Raw genomic sequence first — 21,265 nt, forward strand, 5'->3', positions numbered from 1 at the left:
GTAAACACAGTGGAAGATTATTTTTCGAGTTCAGTCTTTATCTTTGAAAGTATCTAAGACACTGGTGATACTCTTGATCTCTCTTATGATCTTCTTGTAGTCCAACTATCACTGTGGCTTTTTATCTTTTACTAAAATTTTAAAGTTTTTAAAGCTTGACAGGAAGTTGGCCCTGTGGGCCTTGGTATGTGGAGAGAGATGAAGGAGGTATTCTCCAATCCTGAAATTAATGTCTATTGCTTTGTTTTCTGCAGCTAGAGAAGACTGTACTCTGATCCAGCAGTTTTGTTTTGTTTTCTTTTCCAGTCCTACACTTCTATGCACAAAATTTTGATAAAATGAAGAGATTTAGCCATCACATTTAACTTATTCCAAAGCATTATAGGTAGGTCTGTTGAAAATAACTGTCCATGACTCAGTGAATATAATTGTGGCTGCTATGATTGAAGAATCATCATCCTTCAGAAGCTCTGGAAGACAAACCTCAATTAAGAGTGAATGAAGCTGTTTTTTGGAACTCAACAGCAAAGAGGCTTTGAGGGTTAGCACATCAATGGAGCACAATAATTGTTTCACTGTGCTTATTATCTAGCGCCTAAAGAAAGTGAGAACAGTCAGCTGTTAAACAAGCAGTGATAAGCTGTCAGAGCAATTTTGTACACTAGAGAAGATACAATTCTCTACAATATTGCTCCTGGAGGAAAGTGAAGTTTCAGCCAGTTAGATGCTTTGTGCATAATGGTCCAGGGGCAAAGGGGAGATACTTTTTCTTTACATAGTTCCAGAAAATTAGAGGTTCCCACCCAAACTCTTCACAGTGATGTACCACAAGCTACTCCATGTCTTTGGTCTTCACAGGTGGAAGGTAATCTCTACCTCTACCTGCTGTTTAACTCAGGCTACAGTTACTTGTAAGTTGATTTTATCAGTAAGTATCCGAAAGTACTCCTGATACTTGCAGTAAGTATCCCCAAAAGGGGATGGAGCCAGGCTCTTCTTGGTGGTACCAACCAATAGGACAAGAGGCAACGGGCAGAAACTGATACACAGGAAGTTCCACCTGAATATGAGCAATAACTTCTTTACTATGCAAGTGACCATGCACTGAAACATGTTGCCCAGAGAGGTTGTGGAGTCTGTCTCACTGGAGATATTCAAGAAACATCTGGACACAATCCTGTGCCATGTGCTCTGGGAGACTCTGCTTGAGCAGGCAGGTTGGACCAGATGACCCACTGTGGTCCTTTCCAACCTTACCCATTCTAATTCTGTGATTTCCTGCAGCCAGTGTGACGAGCTGTGGTCCACTGAGGAGAGTGGCATTCCTCAAGCCAGGCTATGGCTGAATACTGGAAATTGAGGCTACTTGGTAACTAAAGGCTCATTCTCAATCTGTCTGCACCGAAATGCCTTCAGAACAGGCAGCCACACAGGTAAAATGCAAAAATAGTAACTAGTAATCGTGACTCTCTAAATTGAGATTGTTAGCATTAACACAACGTAGATTATTTAAAAGTATGAACCTTTCTGAGTATGAATGCTGCCTCTCTTTCGACCGAAGACTGATACACATGTGGGCTTTATGCCTGCATTAAGAATCTTCTGTCCAAAAGAAACAAAGACTTCGTATGTGTAGACCTCAGCCCCGTAGCTATCCAGCACAGGGAATTTCTCATGGATCTTGAATGAGGAAAAGGCAATTTAAGGTGCTGGGATAGACCAGAAATTAACACCCTGTGGCAGCCCTTTTTGAAACTTTTGCCATTTGTAGAGGCAAGGACCAGGAATCTCTTTACTTCTTATAGAGCAGCAGAGTGATGCCTTTGGAAGGCTGTTCTCCTCCTTAAGAAGCAGAAGCATGATCTTTCTTGGGCTTTTGGGGGTCAGGTAGATTTGGCTGAAAACACACCCACCTTAAATCTTAAGCAACCCAGAAATTTCTGCCTGCAATGACTGTCTTTCTCTTACATGGCCTTCTGCGAGAATTATTGGTGTAATAAGTCCTGTAAAAAAAAAGTTTTGGTTTTATCCTACGAGACACGAAATAGGAAGCATGACCTTGCATTGACTTCAGTGTACTAAACTTTCCTACTTCCAAACCCATTTTTTCCTATTTTCATATATTTGTAAAAAATGATTTAGTCTGTAAACATCTTTGTCATAAGGGTTGTAAAATTGAGTCTGATACCAACTTATTATCTGATGGTTCTGTTCTCTTACGCACATCCTCTGGTTAACTGCATGTATTCTTGAACTTAGAGGTAGGATTAAAAAAACAAATAATCAGTATTAACTATATGTGAGAACCTGGACACAGAAAAGAGAGAAAAAAGGAAAAGGAAAGAAAGATTCACAAATGCTACACCTTATGAGAGTTTGATTTAACAAAAGTTTATACTTTTGTTTTCTTCTTCTAGAGTTAAAAAAAGAACTAACTTTTTAAGTACACAATTTAAAAACAGTGGTTTATGATTGACATGTTTTCAGTCAATTTCCTAAATAGTTTTCTAGGATTCTAGAAATATTCCTCTAAGAGGTTTTACAGGAGTAAATCAGGGGGTTAGATCTAAGACCTCTTCTTAGTAAGAAAGCAGATGGCTGTTTCTCATTGCAAAGACAGCCCCATTTCCAAATTAGCCCAATTGACAACAGCCTAACAAGAGGCAACAGAATCTATATCACACAATTTGTTATGTAAATGCTGATGTGCTGCTAAAAAAATACGTTTTGCTAGAGGCAAAAAATCAGCTCTCTTTCCTTCCGCTTCTTTGACTTAACGAAGAGACACACACTTAACTAATTGCTTTGGCAGGCCAGCAGGCTGCCTGTGCTTAATAATACCATTAGGAATTCCACAAGTTTTCAGCTTCTAACATTAAGAACCTCCAACATGTGCTTTTTAAAAGTGACCCTCAGAATTCTTTGTTTTCAAAAGATGCTTCTTCTCTCATATCTCACTGTTTGCTGCATGAGGCATAACACTACACAAATATGCAATGTGCAGTCCAAATGGGGCACTTGTCTGTCCCAGGAAAACTAAATCCTTACCCAGCACTCTGCTAAAGAAATGACACTCAGAGCAACTCTGAGTTCACAAATAATACCTTCCCTATATTTCTGCTTCAGGCTTGTCACACACATCCACTTGAACTTGTTCAAAGCCCAACGGCTCTTCATTTTTCAGGTCTAAGTTGTGAACATGCATTAAAATTTCAGGTTCATACTTACAACAGAAAAGAAAGAATCTAAACACCAAATTGGGTCATATTTGCCCTTCTCCACACTTAATTAGATTCCTCCTTTTGGCTAGAGGAACACTCTTTCTAGATCTAGTAATTCATAACAAAGGAACAAGCTTTTGAAACAAGTAACAAGCATTTGAAAGATGGCTGGTTTTTATCTTGGAGTTCCTTTTTAAAAGAAAAAAATCACATAACAATTAAAGAAAAGATAACACTGCCATAATCCAAATACTTTCCTGCTCTATTTGTTTTATGCAGTAGAAAATATAATTATCAGATTCCTACAGATGGGTAAGATGATTAGGACCAAAGAAGGGTGGAATCCAAGACAGAGTCCTGCCATTTCCACTCCATGTTCACTTGTAAAGGCAGCTCTGTGACCAACATACTTTGTGCTTGGCATGACTGTTTTTGTGGTTCTTTATAGGCACTAAATGTATCTAATACACGATGAAAACCCTTGTATGTAATTTCAGATTCCGATATTAAGGTTGACATGAAATTTTAGGAGGTGTGATGCTCACAGTAGTGCTGTGAAGTATGTCTTGGATCAGTTTCTTCTCTCACAGCCTCCAGAAAAACTAAAGATGTGGTTGCTACAGGAATGCTAGTAGATTACATGATCTGAAATGACTGGCATTTCATAGCCTCATAGACCCCCCTGCACCTTACAAAGGGACATGGCACTAAAAATATTGCAAGGAATAAGAAAAGGTTATGTTGGTGACTGTGTTCATGGGAAAACAATTTGTGTACAAGGTGAAAAAGCATCTTCTGATCAAAGTCTCTTTCATTCCCAGATCATCTTGTACACAGGGTCTCCAACTTGAATCGTTCCAGTTTTGTCAACAGCAAAGTATTTCCCAAAGAGAGGGCTGGTTTTGTAGATGTGTCGCTCGGATGGATCGCAAAGGCGGTAACTGCAGAGAGAAAGCCCTTCTTTAGAATCAGTGATAGCAAAACCTAAACATCAAAATATCAGTGATGAAAGAGAGGATATGAACAATGAAGCCCTGTTTTGGTCACCATACTAGACTAAAAACTAAATAAATATTGTAGTTACAAGAATCAAACAGTTCAAATGGAGGAAAAAAAAAAGCTTGACTGTATTCATGCATCTATGTCTAATATATATACAAAAATTTTTGTAAAAATAAAAGTCAACATAGCAAAGTTAGATCTTTAAATATCTTAAATACCTGTTACCCCAAGCATTCACCCTAGCAGAGACGGAAGAGATATGAAATGTAAAGTTTGCAAGAAGGAAGAGAGAACTTGAATTTTCTTAGCATACTGCAAAAAGTAGACTGGAAGCCAATATACACAGACCCTTACACTGCATGATTCTGTCCCACACACACTTCAAATCAGTTCTAAAGTACTAGTCTAACATGTTGGGACCTAGCCTAAATCCTCTCCCACAACCTAAGAAACACTGCTATTTTTATAACCTTTTCAATGTCTCCAAAGGCTCCTTCCTGTCTATGACTCCAGTGTCTGGGTTAACAGTTGTTAAAATACACCTGCAAAGACACACAGTGCAAAATCAGTAACAGCTTCTTATCATAAACCTCTTTGCATCTGTATAAACTAAAGGTCTCAAACATTTACCTGCCACAACACACGGTCCCTTTCATCTCCACATCACCAATAAGAATATCCTCCCACGTGTCCTGAGGAAAGGTAAACATTGGGCACAGGTTAGACACGCCCACATGCAATCACTTTTCCAGGAGCAGCACAATCATTCATAAAGCTGCATCATTTGAGATGCTCACCTTTACTTGTACCTTCAAAATATGCAGTTATATTACAGCACTATTTTAATGAAAACTTTATGGTCACTGCATTTATCCCATTTCAGGGTATTTATCCCAATTCAGGACCAACTAATAATTATATCTGAAAAGAACGATACACAAATAATGAATCTCGTTCTGCAATGTGCCCTTCTCTGAAGCACTGAACCTAAACCAAGTTTATTCTTACTGTGTGGGTGATAATCTGATCTGTGGCCTCTGGCAAATCACCATTTCTGCAGAAAGGAAATTTTCAGTGGAAGTAACTTTTCGCTTCTCATCTACACAAGCTTCCTATTCCTCCTCTTGAAAGACAGAGATCTATTCCCACTTCAGGAACTTTTTAGATTTGAGAAATTATCAGATCTATCCAGAGGAAATTTTTTTAAAAAATGGCAACATGACAGAAAAACACATAAATGCCACCATTACCAGTTCATTTCATCACCTGATACCTTCCTAAATAGTGCTTTTTTGAACTACCAGAACATTGTCAGAGATGTAGTGATGGACTGCAGTATTGCAAGGGTTAGTTCTACTCTCGTGCCAAAGGCTATTTAAAAAATATGACACCGACAATTTACAAATTGTTCATTTGTATCATTAATTGATCGATTACACTATGCAGAGCTTTGCCTACTTTACACCTAAAGATGAACTCTCAGTGGCAAGCCTGTCATTTAAACACATTTATTTTATCCTTTGCTAAGCTAAATAATAGTTCACAGACCTGCCTCCTCCCTCGATGTTTCATGTGCACTGATGTGAGCAGAAGTTTTATCTCTCTGGAATTCAGTTGTAAAAGTCACAAATAGCAGCTTTCTTCGCCTTCAGAGCACCACCATACAAGGAAACTGAGCTACAAAGAAACATAACCAAGTCTTCAAAAGACATTTAAGACAGTAATTTTACCTCCTCAAAAGCACTGCAATCTGCCACAAGAATATTTGGTCTGAAGTTCTGTATCTTAGCTTTCTTTTCCAGCCTTGTATTTAAATCATCCATTGAAGCTTCAGAGAGGAGCAAGACTGGGCTGCAGTCAGGATAGGCAACCTACACAAACAAACACAAAAAAATCCTAAGGTTGATGTAAAAGCACAGGAGAAAAGTTATGGAATAGCAAAAGGACAGGTGTGTTGGAACCAGTGGCCACATATTAGCCTGTTAGGCTGCTCCATTCAGGTTTTCATTTTCCTGGAATTAGGTTAACAAGGGAAACAACATGCTCTTTCCTATTTCAGTAACTGTGGTGAGTTTCATTTGCTCAAATTGTAAAATTAAACTTCTCCCTACAGAATTAAACCAAAATTATATAAGCTACCACAACTCCTTACAAAGTAATACCATATGCATGTCCCAGATGCTTATTCCAGGTGTTACAGGCAGAATCAAGCATTTCAGTAAAACATGTTATGGTGAGTTATGAAAGATACTCAAGACATTTATAGACCTGCTGAACTGATCCAGTTGACTATAATGAACTAACTGGATTTTTCTAACTAATGAATCTGCCTTATCACAACCTCAGGAGGGAGTTCCACACCCAGAACAGCAATACTCAATTACAACTGTCCATTTGTCAGTCTAAATTTGCTTGACAGGAAGGGCTGCCATATTAGCAAACAGGGCCAAAGAAGAGTATTCAAAAAAAACTCACAAAAATCCTAAAAGTGGACTTCCACAGGAAAACAAAACAAAACAAAACAAAAAAGATAATTTTTGGCAAGAATTCTAGTGTATAGCACTCCTGTCTTTCTTTTATATTATTCTTCCTCCTATCCTTGTACATGCCTTTCAACCATCATATGACAACTGCTAAAATAATTATACAAAAATTCTGCCCTTTTTTCATGCTAGGATTCCTGCATGTCACCCCTCCTAATCTCACATCCCTTTTGCTGAAACCTAGTCTTCTGTACTGATCTCAGTGCCTTTACATAATAAAAAGCATATCTATAAATCCGTAATCGAATATACCTTCTCCTCTTTGTGCAACAACAAGCAAGACACTGAAGCCATACAAATAATAACATCAGTAAGACAAGGTACTCACAATTTTAATTTGTTTAAAAACCTTACACTCATCAGGGACACTTCAAATCACCTTCACTTGAGAGAGTTGTTCAAACAAAAAGAAGGGCATCAGTGACTCAAATGACATGAGGATATCCGAGCACAACACCTCCTTCCCATACCTGCATTAAATTTCTCTAATATCACACCTTCGAGCCTCTTCCCACAGAAAGAGATGAAACTTCTGTAACCTTCTTTGGATTTTAACTCCTAGGCCCACAGCTATAAGGCCCTGGGTTAAGTATCATTCCTTTAAACAAAATATGAAGTAACAACTTGCATCAGTACACTCTCAGACCTAATAAGGGAATGGAGGCTTTCTATGCAACATAGATTACACCATGGAAACATCTTTAAAAATGTAACTTTTTTTCTATTCACTGAGACACGAAAGGTTCCTCTTCAAATATGAGTTTCAGACTCTTTTGCTGCAAATGGTCAACAGCTTAGAAGTAAAATTTAAGCAAGTCACCTCACCACAGAAAAAGAGAATACTCACATGGTTCAAGTATATGATTACACACCTTGCTAAACTGGGCTCAATCACCAATGGTGGAACAGGCAAGTTTTGGTGGGTGGGTGGGAAGTGGTTAAAAGGAAGTACTTCTGAGAAAAAGAACATTTATTTACCTCATCAGTGCTTCGGAAAAGGTTTATTGTATTCTTTGACTTTCTTGGCACCATGGAGGGCTCAAAGTGCACCAGTCGATAGGGTTGTGATTTCAGGAAAGTGGTGATCCACTGAGCCACTTCATCACCACAGTCCCTGCCTTGGATATCCTGTCCAAACACCCTGAAGAGTAACAACACATCAGCAAGTTAGCTGGAAAGATGAAGGCTCAATGATGCTTATTATTAGAAGGCAAACAACATGTTTTAATAGTAGAAGCAATATACAGAAAACAAATCCCCTGAATTATAACAAGTTGGAGGTTGGTTTCAAAATCTGGCACAAGGATCAATCCCAGTGTTCAATCTCCTTGTGGCCACCATGTTTTGGAAAGCTAAGTAACATGGACATGGCTGGACAATACCAGCTGGTGAAATAAGCCTTGAAATAGCCTTAAGGTGCCCAGAGCTGACTGTCACATCAATGGCCAGTAACAAACCCACCTGTTTGCCAGGTCTACTCTTGCATTTCCATGTGACTGCAACACCAAAGGATTTCTACCAAGAAATCAACTGAAAGGTAATTAACTTAGAAAATAAACGATAGCTTGAAAGGACATGATTAGTTGCCGTAACTGATGTACAAGTGTTATTTATTGTAAGTGTCCCTAATTGTGATGGAAACTTTCTTTCAGATTTTAGTGCTGTTAAAATTTAGCTAGAGTTGAGCAAAACTTAAGCTAAAACTTCACATATAAAATAGATCAGTATCTTATGAGAGGTTAAAAATTTATAATGGAAACAAAGTCCATGGCGCACAAAAGGCCAATGGCACCAAAATACAAACAAGTTTACACAAGGAACACTTTCCTGGCAAGAAAAGGCAGACCTCAACTCAACCTTTCAATAAACTTCAACAACAGTCATTAATAGTTTTATTACATTCTTCAAAGCAGCCATTTTGACCCAAACACACTGCAGTTTCCTATACCTCAGCAATCATACCCTGGACAGCTTAAAGCACAGAGATGCCCACACAGTTAATCCAGAGTTAGCCCCTAGGAGCCCTCCTCTACTCATCGGGGGAGAGACGAACCATTAGGGTGCAAGCAGCAATATCCCTGCTCCATTTGCTGGGATTCCTGTATCTACTCCGCAACACAGGCTGGGATTAAACGCCGTTGCCCCAGACAGCAATCTTTCTCTTCCCTCCATTCCGCAGTCCCTGTGTGCCTTCTGACTGGCAGGTCAACAGACATGAGGATCTTACAGCTTCCAACACTACTGTTTTCCAGTCACAAAGCAGATCTATCCTAAGCACTCAGTGGTTTAGGGGTCCCATAGGAATGGATCATGCAACTGAAGTGTTAGAGACATTGGGCACAAATGAAGAGCACAAGGTTTGTTAACCAGAGTGCTATAGAAACCCTCTAACATTTGCACAAAAGAAGATGTGCCTATGCACTGGCTTCAGTCTTGCATTTGACTCTCCCAAAGACAGGATTTTAATTATCCACATGAAATTTGCAACTGGAGTTAGCAGATTTCAAGACTGGTATCTGCACAGCCCTATGCAACTAGGGGCACTATTGCACTGCCTTGGCTCCAAACCATGGGGCACGAGCCAGCACCCATGTGAAGGCATCGTGCTGGCCCAGAGGTGGAATACACACAAGTCTGTGCAGGGCCAGCAGAGTACACTGTGCAGCAAGACAGCTACTCACACTCACATGCTGGAAGGAAAGAATCTGGGAGCAAAACCCAAATCTTCATTTCTCTGAACACAGTATTACTCCCAAACCTCGTTCTTACAGATGGATTGGAAAGAGTCACCCTTGAGCTGACAAATGGCAAATTGTTTAAGCACAGCAAGAGTCATACAAACCCTTAGGATCCTTCCTGAGAAGTACAAGGCAATGTTCCAACTATGGGTGTTGCTAATTTCACATCCTATGACACCACCTACAATGCCAGACAACTTCGTAATTCTTAAAGTCCGTTTACATGCATTTAACTTTTGATCATTTGGATCCTTAAATTCTAGCAGTTTTAAAGGCAGAGAGTGCAGGTTTATTAAGGCAAAGAAAGAAGAAAAAAAATCAGAAGAACAAATCACCAAGCTCTAAAATTGGAAAATCCAAGATAATTTTTAATTACTGAAATCTATTAGGCTATTTAAATACTTTTCTAACAGCACAACAAAGTTTAGAAAAATAGCACCTTGAAAACTGCATGGTTTTGTAGTGCATGCGTCATTGGCACATATAGGCAATGCACACACCTTTTTAAAAGACTGTTCCATTTCTCTACCATTTGTAACTTGCTCCTGCCTTGTATAAACAGAGATACTGAGCTTTGCTGATCAAGCGTTTCCACAGCAACAGATTTATGCTAAAAGCAAGCAAGTGCAGCTCCTTGTCAGCACTTTTAGTTTTAATTATAGCAGCTGGTGCATTAACCATCTCCGCTATCCAAAGGACAAACACTGACCGGTATCTTTGTAACACCATTTACAGTTATTAAATACTCTTACATATTAATTGACATTGTAGCAGAGAAAAGATTTTCCAGCTCCCCCTGGTAGTTTTCCAGCATGGATTTCAATACACAGATAAAACAATTAGGCTTGGAATCATACAACAAAACCCTAAGCACACAGCTAAATCACTCTTTGTAACCCATCCACCTGAAACTCCTTTGAGGTAGCAACTACAGGTCTCCAGGGATGCCTGCCTTTCCTGTGACCACAGGGTGAGCCTTGGGCAACCAAGTTTTTAAAAGAGGCACCTCAATTAAATGCCTACAGACAGGGGTGAGGGAATCTAAACTCCGACATCTCACCAGCTCTGAATGGCCAGCGTGCATCCAAAAATGCTGATGCAGATTTTAGCTGTGATCAAGAAATACCAAAGGGCATGACTGAGGCTCTGAGATGCAACTGCTCACCCAAGCATAAGTGAAAACACCAGAAGTGAAAACAAATGAGCAAACATAACATTCTATGAAGATGCAAGTTCACAGTTCATTTGGCTAATGTAAAATGCATGGTCTTTGATACTGTGTCATCATTTCCTAAGATTTGTTTTCACTAGTGTTTATCAGATTAAAACCAAATCAATCCTGGCTCTCCTGTGTAACACACAGGAGAGAATTTCACAGAATCACAGAACAGTTTGGATTAGAAGGAACCTTTAAAGATCACCTAGGACAACCTCCTTGGCATGGGCACGGACAACTCCCACTAGACCAGGTTGCTCAGAGCCACATCCAGCCTGGGCTTGAACACTGCCAGGGATGGGGCAGCCACATTTTCTCTGGACAACATGTTCCAGTGCCACACTAGCCTCACTGCAAAAAACATCTTCCTTTTATCTAATCTAAATCTACTCTCTTTTATTTCAACACCACTACCCCTTATCTTGTCGGTACAGGCCCCGGTCTGAAGTCTCTCTCCATTATCCAGATGGGGAGACACACCCCTACAGAAAAGATGCAAAAGCAGCCAACTTTCACCCTCCAGTTTCTGCATTAGAAAATGCAAAGCCTCACATAATCTTGAAAAGCACAGTGTATGAGAAAGACTGTATTTAGAGAGAGGGGAGGGGGCCAAAAATACCTTTTTCAGTACCTGCAGTTGTGGACGGGGTTTTTCCTGGGGACATTCACAGGCAAGCACAGCTTTTCCATGTCTGGGGCCTCGAAGGTCAAGTGCCCGTTGTCACAGCCGACAGAAACGAGGACGAGCCGCGGCTCCTGGCGAGCCGTGACCATGTGTCCATCCTCCGTGATCACCAGCCAGAACCTGCGGCGGGCCGGGGGACAGAAACGCGTCCGACGGCGTTAATGGTGGGCACGGCGGCACCCGCGGAGCAGCAGGTGCCTCTCCCCACGTCCCGAGGAAAGCACCCGACAAACGGGGAACCCGGCGCCCCGTCCCGCCGTACCTGTCCCGCATGTCCCCGCTGCGCAGCCCCATGGGCGTCACCTGCGCCCGCCGCACCGACACCCCCTTGCACGACTTCACCGGGTACACGAAGAGCCTCAGCACCGTCCCGACCCGCTGCAGGCGGCGGCGGCGGCGCCGCCCGGCCCAGCGCCAGGCTCCGAGCAGGGCGCCCAGCGCCAGCAGCGCCGCCGCCGCCCCCCACACCCAGCCCGGCCGGGCCGGCCCCAGGGAGCCCCGCAGGCCGCTCATGGCGACTGGGCCTCGCCGCGGCCCCGCCGCGACCGAAAGGGCCGTGGGCGGAGCGGCCCCGGAGCGGCCCCGCACCGCCCCCTGCGGCCGCCCCCGGCCCCGCCTGGCGCGACGGGGCTGGCACCGGCCCCGCGCTGAGGGGGCAGCGGGGCCGCGACCTTCGCTGAGAGGAGGAGGGCGGTCACAGCGCGGAAAATAAAGGGCTGAGCGTCCGGCTCGGCAAAGCGCCGGCAGTGGATGCGTTTCTTCTGATATCCGGGCTTTTATTAGAAGCAGTGCTACAGGAAAAGTACAGGCTGTGTGGAAAAGCACCGAGCGCGTCAAATCGGCGCGTTTGGTTTGACTCGGAGAAGCGGGGAACGGGTGGACGGACGGAGGCGAAGAACTGGTGCGACGAGCAGCCTGATGTGGTGGGCATCTGATGTGGAAGGGATGTCCCGAGGCGTTCGGCTGCTTTGGGATATATTCACCACTGCCCCAGCTGCTTGGTACTAAACTCGTGAGACCCTCTCCAAGAGCTTCCCTCCCGTTGGCAGGGTCGCAGGGAAGTGATTTTGTGGGATACCCAGCTACAAGGCAAATATGACATAAAATACAGGCTGGAGTGGAGAACGCTGCTGTCACCACATGCCTCTCCTCATAGGCAAAGCAAGAGCCTTGGCTGCTGTTTTACCCCAGCTCCCTCAATCAGGCTTGCCAGGATCTGGAGACCAAACTCCCAGATTGAAATCAGTGTGCTGAGACTAAAGGCCCAGCAGGTGGAAAGTGGGGAAGCTTTGTGTTGGGCATTTCTGAAAGATGCAGACAGCTCAGCCATCCTGCATTTACGTACTACATCAAGAGCATCTTGGCGGACAGGAATCATGGAGATGTGGCTGTTGTGGGCCTCTCTGACAAGAGGTGTGTGGGCAGCTAAGCCAGGAGTGGTCCTCGCAGCTGTCTTGTCTCAAGAAGTGGGCTTGATCACAAGCCAGGATCAGAAAATATTCCTGCTAACTGGAATCACTGTAGCTGGCAAAAAGTGATTTGTGATAACCTGCTGGTGGATGAAGACAAAGTGATGGATATCAGAAGCAAAGGCAGTGACAGCAGATCCATATCTATTGGCAAGACCCCCAAAGCCCTGATCTTCTTCATGGGCAAGAAGAGAGTTCACAGGGGAGACCTCAATTAGAAGGACCAGGATATGACTGTGGACACGAAAGCATGACACAAATAGTGCCAAAGAATCAGACATCTGCCTAAGCACAGAGAAGGGAAATCAATCTGCTTTTGTTGTAGATGTCTTTGCCTGCTTCTTTCAGATGAGGGGTGCTGGGCAGGCAGCAATGCTGGGACACTAACAGCCCACCTGACCATCTGTGGTACAGAAGAGAGTAGCATGTACGTTCCTCATCAGGATGCTCAGTGTTACTTGAGAAATTTCCCAGACATCTTGGATGGTTGCTCCCTGTTTTTTGCATTTTACTGACTGGTTTTGGTGTGAAGGTCTCTGGTAACCAGCTTTGGGAAAAGGGAGGAGGGAGAGCAATCCCTTTACCCTCTTGTTCACTGCTTTGCAGTTTAAATCATGCCCTAATGCCAGTCATGGGTTTTGAGATCTTTCTCCTTCTCAAGTAGACCATGACATTAAGGATAAGCGAGACTTGTGTTTATTTTAAATTTACTTCTGGAGCAAGCCTGGTTTATTCTGGAGATTAACTATTGATCAGCAGAGCCTTGTCCTGCTGTTGGACTGGGCAGGGGGGGCATGTGCAGAGACAGTCTGCCACCTGCTTACCTTCCACATCACTTGAAACCCCTTCTTATGCTACTTTACTGAATTTCTTTTTTTTTTTTTTTTTTTAATGAGACAAGTTACCTGTCTTGCATCTGTGGCATGAGGATCTTCTGAGGGTTGCTTCCTTTCTACCCTGCTCAGTCACACTGCCTGGCCTCAAGAACACAGGTCCCTGTAAGCTCCCCAGGGCCCCCCAGGAGGATGTGAGGTTCTGTCAAACACTGCAGATTTCCCCCTCCATTCACCAGTACAGCCTTCCCCTCCTGCTCCCTCTTGTATCCCTAAAAGGACAGTCTGCAATGAGACAGAACTAGTGCACTTGAGATGGGACCAATGCAGGAAGACTCGAGGGGTGTGTCCAGCAGGGCTGATCTCCACACACATGGGCCTTCCTTGCTCCATTGCTCCTGGCAGCCGTGGCAGCTGCCCACCAGCAAGCCTGAATCCATCACATGCTGTCCCACTGCAGTACAGACAGGCTGTGAGCACTCACCATGGTGAGACACCCTGTCCTCCATACCCCTGAGACCCCCCATATTGCTCAGGTGAATCATAGGTGCTGTGCTTCTTGGTCTGGTTTGACCAGACCTGCCCCACCACCTTCAAATAATTGACCAATTGGGTCAAAAATAATTACTTGTGATTAATTACTTCCATCACAGACATGAGAGGAAGACAACCGTGCTGAGAAGACTGAGAGCCCTCAAACACTCTTTGTAACCATTAATCTTCTCATTTAACATGGAGTCTATATTTTGTTGAACTTAATTGAATTCACATAGAGAGCTTTAATCTGCAAATGCACCTACAGGAGCAGAAGAATACTGTAAGGGGAACCAGGCATCTAATGTATTAGCAAATGTTCAACAAAACTGCAGTGACTGTCTTGTAAGCAGTGCTTGCAAGCATGAATCAAAACATATTAAGGTAAGTACTGAAGAGATAAAAAACCCCCACAAACTGGTTTTAGAATCTAACAAAAAAAGTGATGGATCAAATGCAATAAATGAAAACAAAATTAATTGGCCACTCCTGACAAACATTAATACTTATTTTCATAAGCTTAAGGCAAAGGTGAGTCACTAACTCCTATGATTTCTTGAGCATTGGCAGTATTCTCCACTGTGTAGATTACAAAATGCAGAAAGATTCTGCTCTCCAAACTTCTGTCTATGAGGCATCAAAACAACAGAATTTGGGATAGGAGGAAAAAAACCTGGGTGATTCACTGTAGGAGCAGGTGTTCAGCGAAAAGCCTCAGAGATAACCACGGAATTCAGCAAGAGACCTTGGAGCCTGAGTGAGAGAAAAAGAACTGCTAGCTCCACCAAAGTGAGACTATGCCACGTATGCCTAAGACAAGAAGCAATTCTGAGGCTAAAAGACTGTTTATAAACTGTTTATAGTAGTTCCATTTATTGACTATATATTGGTCAGTTAACTAATGGTAACAAGTATGTTGCAATTTGGTTCTTGAAGAGTTTGAATAGTTTGAAAAATGTGTAGCTATGTGATAAGAAGTTCCGTGCATTCCCCTCACCCTGTAGTCTGTGTATCCCTCCACCAAGTATGATAAATTGTAGCAATCACGTGTAATAAAAGTTTTTTTCCGAATTCAGCTAGACGAGCTAAAGCAGAGCTACACTGTGTCCTTGTAGTATCTTTTAGGTGTCATAATTCACTACTTGCTTGCTTTATCTGGGTGCCAGAGAAAATAGGTCTGGTGTGTATATATACTTTACCAGCATAAGTAGGGAGAAGCAGGGACCTGCAGAGTTGTGAGAAGCTACAGCTCCTCCGTAGTTACACACTACCATAGGATCATAGAACATGCTGAGTTGGAAGTAACCCATCAGGATCATCAAATCCAACTCCTGGCCCTGCACAGGACACCCCAAGAATCACACTTGATGCCTGAGAGCATTGTCCAAATGCTTCTTGAACTCTGTCAGGTTTGGGGCTGTGACCACTTCCCTGGGGAGCCTGTTCCAGTGCCCAACCCCCTTTGGGTGAAAAACCTTTTCCTGGTGCATAACCTAAAGCTCCCCTGACACAGCTTCATACTGTTTCCTCAAGTCCTGTCACTGGTCATGAGAGTGAAGAAGAGCTCTTACGGCGAATTGAGGGATAGGGGGAGACCTCCAGGCCTTATGCTTCCAGCCCCATTGCCTGCGAGGTGAATGCCCTTCCCCCCACCCCTGCACGTGGCCCGGTGACCCCGCAAGGAGCACACACAGACCACCTGGGAGGGACGGACGAAAGAGGAAGTTTATTGTGGGGTTGGGGTTTATAAGGCGTTTAGGAAGGTCAAAGGGGACCAATCACAAGTTCAGGGTCACACAAAAGAAACCATCAGGTAAGGGGTCAACAGCCAATAGGAAGGGGTTAAACAAAGGACCAATGGGACACCTCGGGACACCTTTCTCAGGACACTCCTGCATGGGAGATAACAGTTGCTGTGGGGGGTGTTGGGAAGAAGAAACACGTGTTTGCAAAGGGACCACAAAGAGCCATTTTAAGACATGTTTAAACAAGTTTCTCATCAGGTATAGTGCTACATCCCAACCTTATTTATTCTCTAAAGATGAATATGTCTTTATTGATATATAGATTTTAAATTTACCCTATTCTCTTAGTGTCTGAGGGTGTCCCTATAAGACAGCATTTAAAAATGGTTTTATTGATGAAACAAGTTTTTCACTGGCACAAATTTTCAATTTACTGCAGAACCAAACAAACTACTTATTGCTGTTAATTTTAGTTTCATTAGAGTCCAAATGGTTGTTTTCTTCTGTTTCTCGGAGGCAGTCTCGGTGACCGGAGGGGTTGCGGCGGTGGCTGCTGCGGCCGCATGGCGGGACGGGGGGTTGCCGTGTGCAGGAGCAGGAGCACGGTGCAGGCGGGATCGGCGGGGCCGGGGCCGCCAGCAGCGTCGGGGTCTCGGCGGGGCGGCGGCAGCACCGCGGGTGTCCGGTCCGATCTGTTGCGGGGCAGGGTCCGCCCCGGGCGGCTCGGCGGGAGCTGCAGCAGCGAGGCAGGAGCGGGGCCGGCCGATGTCGGGGCTTCCCCGGATCCGCGGCGCGGCGGGGCCGCCCCGGGGCCGGGCGGCGCGAGCGGCACGGCGGGCGGCGCGGGGCCGCGCAGGGGGATTGCTGCGGAGCTGTTTCGAGCAGCTTTAACCCTTTTTTCGCCATGCTGGCGTGGTAACTATCTTTCAGGTTAGCAAGCAGTCTTATTAGATGACTTGCAGATGGAATTACATATGTTCTTTAAGCTTGCTTTTTCTCTCTTAAAGAGGCATGCACGCTTCTTGTAGTTACAGGTTTACAGGGGGAGAGGTTTAGGGAGTATGCCGAAGTTTCCTTAAAAGGGGATATGCCGGGTCTGCTCCTACCTGAATGTCCTCAGGAAGGTTGAAATACTCAAAACAGGATGCTCTCTTGTGGTGATGCAGCCTGCTAGTACTTTTGCCGCTTAGACCCGGTTCGCCGTTGACACAGACGTCGCCCCAGCCTGTGCTTAGGATTGCTTTTATCTTCACAGAAGAGTTCAAACAATCGTGGCCTCACCACGTGGCCCAATTACGGCGAATTGAGGGGGATGGGGGAGACTTCGGGGCGCCGGGGAACACAGATATCGCATCTGTGCTTTAGGAATCCACCTATCTTCATAGAAGAGTTCAGCAAGATTCGTTTCCTCACACGGGGCACCAATTTACGGCGAATTGAGGGATAGGGGGAGACCTCCAGGCCTTATGCTTCCAGCCCCATTGCCTGCGAGGTGAATGCCCTTCCCCCCACCCCTGCACGTGGCCCGGTGACCCCGCAAGGAGCACACACAGACCACCTGGGAGGGACGGACGAAAGAGGAAGTTTATTGTGGGGTTGGGGTTTATAAGGCTTTTAGGAAGGTCAAAGGGGACCAATCACAAGTTCAGGGTCACACAAAAGAAACCATCAGGTAAGGGGTCAACAGCCAATAGGAAGGGGTTAAACAAAGGACCAATGGGACACCTCGGGACATCTTCCCAGGACACCTTTCCCAGGACACTCCTGCATGGGAGATAACAGTTGCTGTGGGGGGTGTTGGGAAGAAGAAACACGTGTTTGCAAAGGGACCACAAAGAGCCATTTTAAGACATGTTTAAACAAGTTTCTCATCAGGTATAGTGCTACAGAGCTCTGTACCTACCCCTCCACTTCCCCTTGTGAGGATATTGAAGACTGCAATGAGGCAGCACAGTGGTGTACAAAACCAGATTGTTTTAGTTTGAAGGACTTGTTAACTAAATTCAGAAATAACTCACCTTTGCCAACAATTGGATATTACTTAAAAGAAAAAAAATATTTCTAAATCCATGAAGGACCTTAAACTTTCATTTCCTAGGTTGACTGACCTGGAGTCTGAGGAGATTTTGTTCAGACCAGCCCCAAATAGCTGCTGTTGCATTCAGCCCTAATTCTTGGAGAATATGGTGAGGAGCTTAAAGAAATAACAGAAGGCAGCAGCGTCTGTATAATCTCTTGTTTCTTGCTGTGATACAAGGAATGTAAAATCAGAAATAGTTCCAGAGAGCATGGTTGTGGCTAAACATTTCAGGCCTCAGACTTCAGGCATTGAGAAAAGCCCTCTTCACTCATGCACCAGGCACCTCTCCAACAGCCCCCAGTAAATAGCTTGACCAGTAGGTTTGTTTAATCCTCCATCCCAGGTACTCCTGTGCTTACCTAGGAGCCACCAGCTCCTTCTGCTGTTAAGCAACGTGAATTGAGCCACTCTGACAAAGTGTAGGTACTGGTTTTGTTGCAATCCAAATACAGCATCTAGTGCGATGGAATTGTATTTGTCATACCCAGAGCAGGCACAGTATTCCTGCACTTAAAAGGAAATGACTGTGTTTTCAATTCCTTCTAACTTCATCAAACTTCAGGACAGTTGTGCTGAAATTCCCTGCACCAAGTTCTTGCCTTAGGTTCCCTTGAAAGGTGTCTGATCAGATGAAGGATTCACAGTGTCAGTCTTGCAGCAAACTGGGGCCAGGCTCTCTCAGTCATGAAAATGAGCAATGGTGACCTATCTTGAAAAGGCATTGTGTTAACTCAAAAGCACAGAATAAATTTTCAGGTGGAATAAATTTTACAGAAAAAGTAATGACATATCTGCCTGAAGGGTGATTTGAGATAATTCTTCCACAGGCAAACCTAGACTCCCTTGTAGCAGCGGCTCAATCAGATGTCTAAGATGAATGAGGAGGAAAGAGCTGAAGAATTTTACTTGTTTCCATTAAAAGACAAGTGACTAGGAATCTTCTAGGTTTTCAATACGTGCACAGTGCTGTACTTTGGAAAGGCATAATGTGCTGCACTGAAGGGTAGGTTTGGATGGACATTATGGAAAAATCCACAGTGACAAAAAAAGCAAAATGCTGGCCTCAATTAGGTGACAGAATGTTAGGATGGAGCTAAATGTAGGCTGGACTTGTCTCGGTGAAGGAATTAAATGCCTGTGCCATGGATATGGCAGTTATTTTTTCAGTGACTCCCTGATAACTCAGCAAAAGGCAGGGTTGAGGGGATGACATGCCAAGTATGCGATCATAGGATGATTTCAACAAGATATGATAAAAGTCAGATTACACCCACACACAGACAAATTATATCCTTTTTCCAAAGTTATAAAACCCAGTAAATTCAAAAGATTCCTTCACAAAGACAAGAGGAGGATAAAAGCATTGCTGTTTCCTCTTAAAATCTTGAAGGAAATCAGAGTTCAGTGAGTCATGCACTAGAAATGAGCTCAGTGAAATTCTTGTATGGAAAAAACCTCAGTCGAGTGATTAGCGATGATAGAGTTATAAATAGAATCATTAATGATAAATGCCATTTAATGGAGACAGAGCAGTGAGATAAAAGGATCTTTTTTTATGGTGAGGTTTTTCCTATACAGAGAATCATATATACCTAAAACCCATACAGGTTGATAGGCTACTTTGGTCACTGTCCAGCCAATAGGAAAATGAATTGAACATTCATCTTTTTCTTCCAGTCAAAAGCTAAACTTCAGTCTGCCCGAATGCACCAGGACAATACAGAAGTGGTTGTTCCAGGCAAATGTTTGGCCCAGTATTAACTAGCACAGGCTAATGACATTTGGATTTCTCCCCATGTTCTGTAAATGCTATTGTCCAGGAATAAAGTATCTATCGGGCAGCTTTAGGGGTCCGAATAGTCAGGGTAGAGCTGCATGTCATCTGGGAGAGCAGGCAAGGACCAGGAGGAGAGGCTTTACTGGGGAGCAGGGCATTTGTTCTGCAGCACAAGGACTAACATACTTCTGCAGCTGGGGTTTAGCAGCCATCACAGGGACGGATGGGATTCACCAAGGACAGGAAAGTCTCCTCCCTAATTCAGGCACAGCTGAAAAAACAATCTGATGCTAGTTTAGTGTCCAGAGAAAGGAAGGAGCAAGGATTTTTTTATGGGAGCAGAAACAGAAGAATGAGCAGAAACAGAAAGCATGAGGAGGCAAGTATACATGGCCTGCTGGAGCTGGAATCCAAGGCAACTCCTGGGGGGAGTGTGGCACTCCAGTCTGCTGCCCTCCATTCAAAATCACACATCCCGTCATAGGCAGCTGTCATCTTTCCAGCAGAAGATGAGATTCAGAAACAAGAAGTGGCTGTGGCTCATCCCCTCACCTCCAGTGAAGCATCCTTAATGATTTTTTTTTTTTTGAAGGCACAGCAAGAACTTCAGGGCAAAGTGTAATGCATTTTGAGATGTTACAGGAAAAAAACCAACCAACCAACCAAAAAAACCCCCACAAAAACAATGTTCCTTTGGCTACACATTTGAAACACTCGCACACAGGAGGATCAGGATTCCACTGGCTAGGAAACACTGGTATACAGAGACGCACGTTACACTTCTGGGACCCAACATCCTGAGGATGGATCTGGACAAACCGGGAGGCCAGCCTAGGGGAAGGCAGGAAATCCCTGCAGGAGATGAGGCAGAACAACGAGGCAGGCAGACAAGGCTGGAAATCTGTTTCTCTCCCAGGAGATGGCAGTAAAGGACAATTGCCTTACAGCCGGCGCAGCGCAGTGAAGTGGAAACTGGTGGGAGCCAAACAGCTCCTCGGACAACCTGCACTGCCACCTTCGCCAGTCGCTCCTTGTTACCAGAAGCAAACCTTTATTCTTAGCGTCAGTGCTCCTAGCAAGGGTGAGGATATCAGTCTTTCACATTTCTGTACGGTAGGTAGATTTATAAGCTTTCTGCTCACCATGGCAGGATTCCAGTCACAGCCTCATCCAGACTGGAAGGATCCCGGGAGGTTTCTCCTCCAGCCTCTGCTCACAGCAGAGTCAACACTGCATTCACACTGGGTTGTCTTCCACTTTGAACATCATGCCTTGAGACCCTCCATGGACAGACACTTCCCAGCCTCCTGAAGAAACCTCTCCTTTCAATGCTTATTGATCATATTACTGTCCTCTTGTCCCTGGCTGGAAACTCCCCAGTTTCAATTTATGACCATGGCCTCTTGCTGTCTGGCTGCAGAC

The 21,265-nt window shown here is 44.1% G+C and overlaps 1 protein-coding gene across 1 annotated transcript; it reads right to left on the reverse strand.

The window, feature by feature from the left end:
* Positions 1 to 3,372: 3,372 nt before the first annotated feature.
* On the reverse strand, positions 3,373 to 11,933 carry LOC113988048 (mitochondrial amidoxime reducing component 2-like). Its single transcript, XM_027721282.2, has 7 exons — positions 11,668 to 11,933; positions 11,352 to 11,525; positions 7,745 to 7,907; positions 5,954 to 6,094; positions 4,854 to 4,915; positions 4,694 to 4,765; positions 3,373 to 4,162 (listed from the first exon to the last, which is right to left on the reverse strand). Exons 1-7 carry the CDS (start codon positions 11,916 to 11,918, stop codon positions 4,033 to 4,035), a joined length of 993 nt encoding a protein of 330 aa, XP_027577083.1. The 5' UTR covers positions 11,919 to 11,933; the 3' UTR covers positions 3,373 to 4,032.
* Positions 11,934 to 21,265: the final 9,332 nt, after the last annotated feature.

Source organism: Pipra filicauda, unplaced genomic scaffold, assembly GCF_003945595.2.
Source record: "Pipra filicauda isolate LSUMZ 115617 unplaced genomic scaffold, ASM394559v2 scaffold147_size4022426_pilon, whole genome shotgun sequence".
NCBI lineage: Eukaryota > Metazoa > Chordata > Aves > Passeriformes > Pipridae > Pipra > Pipra filicauda.

Bases quoted from the DNA above. Each gene is read 5' to 3' on its own strand.
- LOC113988048 (XM_027721282.2), bottom strand. From the start codon at position 11,918: ATGAGCGGCCTGCGGGGCTCCCTGGGGCCGGCCCGGCCGGGCTGGGTG. The intron at 11,526-11,667 runs GTACGGCGGGAC...GGCCCGCCGCAG, and splicing joins AGCGGGGACATGCGGGACAG to GTTCTGGCTGGTGATCACGG. The intron at 4,916-5,953 runs GTAAAATTACTG...ACCTTTCCTCAG, and splicing joins ATTGCAGTGCTTTTGAGGAG to GACACGTGGGAGGATATTCT.